General features: G+C 36.7%; 1 protein-coding gene across 1 annotated transcript; it reads left to right on the top strand.

Moving 5' to 3' along the window:
- The first annotated feature begins 1263 nt into the window (after positions 1-1263).
- Positions 1264-7953, top strand: LOC113068989 (glypican-1-like). The gene is made up of 6 exons (XM_026241951.1): positions 1264-1486; positions 2524-2654; positions 2813-2929; positions 3669-3799; positions 4007-4182; positions 5036-7953. The coding sequence occupies exons 1-6, from the start codon at positions 1279-1281 to the stop codon at positions 5242-5244; spliced, it is 972 nt and encodes a 323-aa protein (XP_026097736.1). The 5' UTR covers positions 1264-1278; the 3' UTR covers positions 5245-7953.
- Positions 7954-8412: the final 459 nt, after the last annotated feature.

Consider the following 8412-nt stretch of genomic DNA (forward strand, 5'->3'; position numbering starts at 1 on the left):
GTATCGTTCTGCAATAAATCTGTGTTCTTGAGCTAATTGTTTAAATAGATGATTCAACAACTCACTCATAAAAACAGTCAATGATTTGTTTCTGAATAAAGCAGTATGTTTGAACAAATCGTTTGAGTGAATGATTCAATTCCTCGCTTATAAAGTCTGGTGTTTTGTTCTGCAATGAATCTGTGTTTTTGAATGAATCATCTGAGTAAACAATTCAATGACTTACTAATAAAGAGTTGTTTCTTTTCTGAGGGTTGAAACATTTTTTTATATATATAACAATCATGTCCTGCATTGGAAATAAGATATTTGTTCTTACTTTTTTTTGGACACAACGGTTTTCAGCTTTCCCACAGTATCATGAGAACAAATGTACTAATATATGCTAATTCATCCTCGTCCAGAAATCAGACGTTTTTAGTTTTCGTCCAGGTTCAATAATGGGCAGTAAAGTTTTCTTTTATCTAGTTGAATGCATATGACAGAACTGCAGCTCAGCATTAACTGCGCTGATGTCATCTGGGGTTACTTGTCTGATTCGATTTGAATTTAAAAGTACAATTTACAATGAAATGCTAATTTATTCACACCACTCCTTTATGTGCCAAAAAGACCCACCACTAAAAGTCCACAAAGATTCCTTCGCCTTCTGAACGAATCCCACTCGATAACAAAGGAATGCATGTGATTGCAAATGTTTCATCATCTGATTGCATTCAAAGTTTGGATTGAAGAATCTTAAGAACCGGTTACTTCACACGAGTCATTGCAATATACAGTTCAGCTGACATTCTTCTTTGTGAAAATGTGTCAAAGTTGCTTGTCACAGCTGTGACTGAATGTTTCATGCAGCCTAATGCAGTTAGGACAGAAAGAAATCAGGTAGGTTTACATACAGTAATTCAAATGTCATGCTGTCTGCATTATTTATTTACATCTAAACAAAAACCAGTTTTGTTTCCAATATCCCTGAAATTAGATTCATTTAAACATACAAGCAAAAGTTATTGCATTACTTTTCCCTAAGAGGCCCTAAATTAATCCCATGTTTTTATATCAGAGCGGTGGAGGCTTCTGAATAAAAGGGAATATTGTGAAAGACATCTTCGATCTCATGGGGATTACTCCATGTAGAGAAGCATCATGAGTATTATGCAATTAGACCTTAGACCTCATGAGAAACTGTAGGAACTGACAAAGACTTATGTGCGGGATGTAATTATCACATTTTTATTACGTGTGACAAAACAGTTCACAGGCCATTGAGTCAGTACAAATATGCTTCAGATGTTTTCTAAATTCTTTGTCTCTGTTTTGCAGGTGTCTCTGAGCACTGAATGTGTGCGCGCCATAATGAAGATGACATACTGTCCTCACTGTAGCGGCGTGGCTTTTGCCAAGCCCTGCTCAAGCTACTGTAAGAATGTCATGAAGGGCTGCCTCGCCAATCAAGCAGATCTGGACTCGGAGTGGAGGAACTTGGCAGGTAGGCGGGGCCAAAATGGATCCTTTCCAGAAGTGAAAATGCCATTCTTTGTCTACAATCAGAAATGGATTTTTAGCATTTGATAACGTATATAAACCTTTACAAACAGACCTGTTGTGACCTATAAGGTTGTTAAATATGCCTTTGTTGTAGCAATAACTTAACAAATTTAAATGAATAACTTTGTATTTTATTCAGCAATGTCACCATATAGGTTGTTTGTGCAAACACCTTATAACGACCTATATTAAAGTTTTAAAGTTAAGCGCCCTCTAGCGGATGTAAAAATAATGACAGTATCGCATTACGCCTGTCGTCATGAAATGACGTATAATGTCATTACCAGTTAAAATGCATGTTTATTTAAATGAAATGTGTGGGCTTTTTACACCGATCTCATAGCATTTCCTACATATTTTACTAGGTGGCTTCGAGTGGCCACACCCCTAAACCTAACCCTCACAGAAATCATGCTAAATTATGATTTATTGAGCATATACATTTTCGTGCACGTCCGTTCCCTGGGATCAAACCCATGATAGCATGATTACATATCAAGCTATAACGCAATAATCCACCAACTGAGCTACAAGAAACGCAAAGCAGAGTGCAAATAAAAGAGTACAAACATTTATATGAAAACAACCTTTTGGCGATAGGGGTGCAATTGTAGCATATGCTCTGATGGGTGGTATTTCAGGGATTTGGACAAACGACCTATACGAGCGTATTGGTTGGAGGACAGGTTGTGTTCTTTCCATCATTAAATCTGTTAAGTATACAGTCTTGCACCTGTGTCTGATTTACAAATATTTCTTTGCTTCAAATCGAATTTATAATGTAGCGATTCATCTCATATCACGCTGGTTTTGTTCATGACTAAAAATGCTTTAACCAAGACTTTAAAAAATCTCCATGGGAAAAAATCAATGGAAAAAATGCTTCCGGAATCAATGCAATGGCAGTTTTGTACTCTATTAAACGGTAGACATTACAGCTTGTCACACATGATATAAAGACTTTGTGTTTGTGTGTAGATGCTATGCTGGAGGTAGTTGACAAACTGAGCCGGCCTTACAGTGTGGATTCGGTGGTTCTGTCTCTGCCAAAACGCATTGCTGAAGCTATTCTCTACATGCAAGACAACCTCAACACGTTCAACAATAAGGTCAGTTCTGCACTTTAAACCTGTCTGAACAGACTTAAAGGGATATTTCACCCCAAAATCACCCTCATGTCATTCCAAAACCCCAAGACCTTCGTTCTTCTTCGAGGTTTGTGTAAACCTTGAGCTAAAATTAACCAGAACCATTTCTTGTTCTTCAGGTGTTTCAGGCATGTGGTTCTCCTGCTCAGAGCTCCAAAACTGAGGACCAGATCAAGCGAGGTAGAAACACAGCAGAAGAAGTGAGCGGCACCCCAGAAGCCCAACTGGAGAAAGTGGTGAGTGGGTCTGAATGGTGTATGGTAGTAGTTTTGCTTTACATCAGGCATCCTGTGGCAACCCAGCACAGGAACAAAATAGTTGATTATACAAAATGTATTTTGAACTCTGGTGTTTATTAACCCAGTAAAAGCATACTGCACATATGAAATAATACTTCAAAAAATGTGTGATTTTTTTATTAGTATATTTACAGTATATACATATTTGATACAGTAGGCTTTTATGGCTAGTATGACATAGGATAAAATGAAGCTCATATTTGAGGAGGAAAAAACTAATTAATAAAAAATGCATTTAACCGCTCAAGCTGAGAAATAATATGCAATTAGGTGCATTTGTTAAAATGTATATGCCTGAAAAGCTTGTAATGAAAATGTATTAGATTGCCTTTTACTTGCTTAAAAGTATAACTGATCAGTCAAACGACAGAAGGTATGTAGCAGATTGTGTACAAAAGGTTTTTCAGCAAGGTTTTGATCATGCTGATAATTTAGAGGCCTAAATCAAATCAAATAAGACACAGTAGGCTTTATAGGGTTACTGTGAATGGAACAGGCTTAATGATATGCAAAATGATTCATGTCAACATATGCTGAGTATTAACATTTTGTAAATGCATAAACAACAGCTGAAGTGTTATTTATTTTATTATTTGCAATTATAAATATGTTTTCATCACTGTCTATGACCCTGTTTGTGAGATTACATTTTCCAATCCCATTTTCTTTCTCTCAGTTATCCGATGTGTCCAGAATGTTGAGGGATATCATGCAGTACTGGGTCCATTTGCCCAGAAAACTGTGTGTGGATCGCGAGTCTGGACCGAGCGAAGCAGACACATGTTGGAACGGAATGAGTGTGGACAGGTAAATGCACATAAACAGCTCAATCAACCGCAGTTTTAATAGAAACACAATTCACATTCATGTACAGTGGCGACAAGATTATTTTAGAGAAATTGCATTGTACAAAATCTGCGGCTTTTCAAAAGTGGGGGAACGTTTATAACGCTCGTCAGTGACAAATCTGACACAGATCACATGCATCTTTCTTGTTGTGTCTTATTCTGTCAGGTATCTGCCAGAAGTGATGGGAGATGGACTGGCCAGTCAGATCAATAATCCTGAGGTGGAAATTGATATTACCAAACCAGATATGGCTGTACGCAAACAGATCATGCAGCTTAAGATAATGATCAATCGACTGAAGTATGCCGTCAATGGAAATGATGTGGACTTCCAGGATACCAGTAAGTATACACATACTGTACATTATACTATTTAACAATGTGGAGTCTTTTTTTTTAAAGAAATCATTACTTTTATTCAGCAACAAACAGTGTAGTCATGAGGTTAGAAAATATTTTTGTTTTAAATTAAAGCTGTTCTTTTTGACTTTGAAAGAATCCTTAAAATTTTTTTATCAAGTTTCCCAAAAAAATACAAATAAAAATAAGCAGCACAAAATATTATTTATTTACTGTATTTTTGATCAAATCACATTTAAAATTCAAATAACTTTTAAAAATCGTACTTACCCCAAACTTTTGAATGGCAGTGCATAAGAAAGTTGCTGTGGATTTCATTGTAGAAAATAAAAAATTGTTTATTATTAAATTCAATGACATACGTCAGTTGTTTAATAGTGAATCATCACTGCTGATTTGGCTCTTTGTCATAATAATAACAATAAAATAACAATACTACACTGCAAATTAATAGTTAATAACATTTAAACCATTAAAATGATTCCTTTTTATTTATATAATCAAAATAATATAAAAATGAATAATATTAACATTTAGCAGTATTATCTAGCACAAAATAAAATGAAGATGGGTGGAATGAAAGATGAGAAGAGGGTGAGAGCATTAATATTAAACAGTTAATCTTAAACCAATACCCAACCCTACTATAATTGAACTATAATTAGTCAGATTCAAAACTAATAAAAACAAATCTACTGTCAGGCTACAAAAACGGAAGTTACTTTAAGTTTGTTACTCTTCAGCCCTGGAATGTAGCTTCGGCATTACTGTGGAACATTCCTGAACTCTGTCGCACTTCAGCTCATGAATCTCCTTGTTGTGTTCCCATCTTAAGGTGATGATATCAGCGGTTCAGGAAGTGGAATGTGCGCCGATGATCAGTGTTCCCGCAATCCACGTTTAATGGCCCCAAACACGGACAAGCCCATTGTATACGCCTATCCGTCAGAGAACAAGAAGGTGGTGAACGGAAGAAGCAGCCAGAACCTTCCATGCGTCAGCCTCTACCTTCTCTCTTTGGTCACAGTCTTGTTTAGGCGATAATCGGCAGGCAATTCCACCAACTGGGACTGAGGACAGGACTGGGTTGGGTTGTGGAGGGGCGGGGTTAGTCACATTGCCAAAACAAACATGCAAACATCAACAGAATCCGGCGAATGCATCACTTTTTTTTTTGTCTTGAATAAGAACACCATGGAATATTCTTAGATCTGTGTACTTTTTTGTCTCTTATTTGATATATGACACCCCTAGAGCTGTCTGTGGTGGAAAAGGTCTCTGAGAATGCGCCAATCTGTAACAATATCTATATGAAAATGCACCCCAACAAACAAAACATGCTTGTTTTCCTTATTCAAAAAAACATTTTAGATGATATTTATTTATTAATTAAGACCCATAAAGATAAGACATCTCTGGCCGCTCAAGCCTGAGAATGTCCTTCAACACTTGTTCAAAGTGAACAAAACATCGTAAAGAACCATGTGTTCTTATCTTTGTTTTAAAGCTTTTCTAATCGTGAAAACAAGCTTTACTCAGTCTTGTTTCATGAAGACCAGCGGTCACTCTGTCTCTCTCTCTCTCGTTCATTGTACTAGTTTCTGCACTCCGCTTTGCAAATGGGTTTCAGGGGCCATTTTAAAGAAAACACAACATGTATTTACTCTGGATGTAAATAAACGTGTACTAACCACAGTCACATTTTCAATATAGCCTTGAGGACCCTCAACAGCACTAGAGCAATATTTGGGATGAAACGTTAATGCACCAGCAACGAGAAAGAGACAAGCGCGTTTTCCGTGGAACAGATATGTAATGACCGTCATCTCAGAAAGGGATTTTACACATGGGAAAAGACAAGCCGGAGAATGAAAGACTTGAAACCGGAGGGATGTGGAGGGGTTTCTGGACATTGTTAATTTGATATTGATTCAAACCACATAGAGATGTGTGTGTGGGTTATGTGTGAGTGCACTTCAGAGAAAACGTTGCTTTGTAAGTACTCACTATACACATATACACGTGTACTCAATACATGCTGCATCCACGTCAGATCTGATTAGTTCAGTGAGTCACAGATGTATGTCTCAGATATTTCCTGGCCCCACACCCTGCCCTTCATTAGCAGACAAGTTGGGTTGTTTATGGTACGCACACAATGTTGATGTGAAAACGTGTTGCGCAAACGTTTGCGTAACCTTTTACCAATGAAAGTCTGTCAGTTTTAGGTAAGAATTGCACTCTATGCAAGTATGTAAAGGCAAATAATGTATGCATAATATGCATACTAATATTTTTGCGTCAATGTAACGATAGCACACCTATAAACTGTTACCATCAAATGTTTGCGTTACTGAATCGAATGTTGTTGTTGTTAAGGTACTGTAGCTATAGCTATAAACATGTTGACCATTGGACTAACTTAGCTTGCTAAGCTAAACAGCATGCATCCTCCCATACTTGTGTTGGATTATGAAATACACTTAATTACCAACAACCCCATGACCTTACACAGGAAAAGCGGTTTGGAGAATAAATGGATGGTTGAAATAATACATACTAATACATTTTTGCGTTAATGTAATAGTAGCACATCTTAGTACTCAAGGAGGCGATAGAGTTATCATCATAAGTTTGCATCATTGAATCTAATGCCGTTGTTGTTAAACTATAAATGTGTTGACCGTTGGACTAGCTAACTTGAACTAGCTTGCTAAACTAAATTCACTTCAAACTATTAAAACACCATGACAATATGTCAAATGTTTGCTAAAACTTCCTTAATACCCACAATAATGCACCTTTCACACTTATGTTACGTTATAATCACTGAAGCTAATTTCCAGCATTCCCTACAGAGGATACAATGGTTTGGAGAATGGATGAATTTGGGCTAATTTCATAACGCAATGTAAAATCAAGCATAGCTAGAAGCATTTGTGTTCTCGTACTTGCATAGAGTTCAGGCCTAGTCAGAATGAAGTTTTTTTTTTTTTAACCAAACCTGAAAAGAGCTTAATTTTTGGCTCTTTTAATGAGCTTTGCGTTTGTGGAGGTTACAGGAAGTGATGTATCTGATTAAGGTTGCCATTGGTTTTGCAGGGAAAGTGCTGCAGTTTCGGTCACCATGTGGCATACAGATTTGACCGGCTCATTGAGATGGAGAGCAAAACCCCCTCCCTTCAAGTTTAGAAATGCTGCACTCTGCATGACGCACACGGCCATGTCCGCATGACTACATCACATGATCAGGGGTCGATAACAGAGAAATATCCCACAGGCGGTGTTATGGATTGTTTGTTGATCGATTGGATCAGATGTGGTTGAAAAAATGGACCCGTGGCACAATTCACTAACTATCTGTAGAGTGATCTGACCTGAAATCAATCTTAACTGTCTTTAGCATGTTTGTTAAATCATTGACAGTTAGTAGTCTGACCCCAGGTCAGCTAAACAGTCCCACATCTAGATGTGATGGCATAAATGTGGCACTGCCACTCACTCTTTACAGATGAATGTGGCTGATATTGTCAAAATGTGCTGAGGTGAAAAAATGAAATTGCATTCTGGTATATACTTTATTTTTGTTTGTTTGTTAAAAAAAATTAATAACGGGGAGTTTGTGTTTAAGGTTGAAAGTAGTACATTTTGAAGAGACTGAGGAAATTATCTGTCCATTGTTGTTGTCTGTTCTTTAAAAAGAAAGAGAAAAACCCTTGTGTCAATTATATAGATCAAAAGATTTTGAAAATATCTGTGTCACGTTAATTTTTTTCACATGCACACACTTATAACACTCACACGAGTGATGATACCCAAGTGCCTTACATCTTTCTATAAAATATATTTTCTTAAATTGGCTTGATTTTGAAGATATTAACTGGACCCAGGTTTCATATATATATAAGATAATATAATAATAATCTCAAGGGTTAATAACAAGGAAATACCACAGACGCACACACACACACACAACCAAATTTTTATAACATATGTGCATGTTACTATACACAAACGCACCTTAATGGAAATGTAAAAATGTTGAATTTGGAAAACATTGAATAAATGCTTGATATGATTACACATGCATACACAACCAATAACTTGAAAGCACCCTCCCCCAATTATAAATAATCACCTGCTAGCGATCTAATGCTTCAAATGTGTAAGCAGAATGCAAATGCAAGAAAGTAAATATGAGTATGGACCTCT

The sequence above is a fragment of the Carassius auratus genome, unplaced genomic scaffold (genome assembly GCF_003368295.1).
Source record: "Carassius auratus strain Wakin unplaced genomic scaffold, ASM336829v1 scaf_tig00000398, whole genome shotgun sequence".
In the NCBI taxonomy this organism is placed as follows: domain Eukaryota; kingdom Metazoa; phylum Chordata; class Actinopteri; order Cypriniformes; family Cyprinidae; genus Carassius; species Carassius auratus.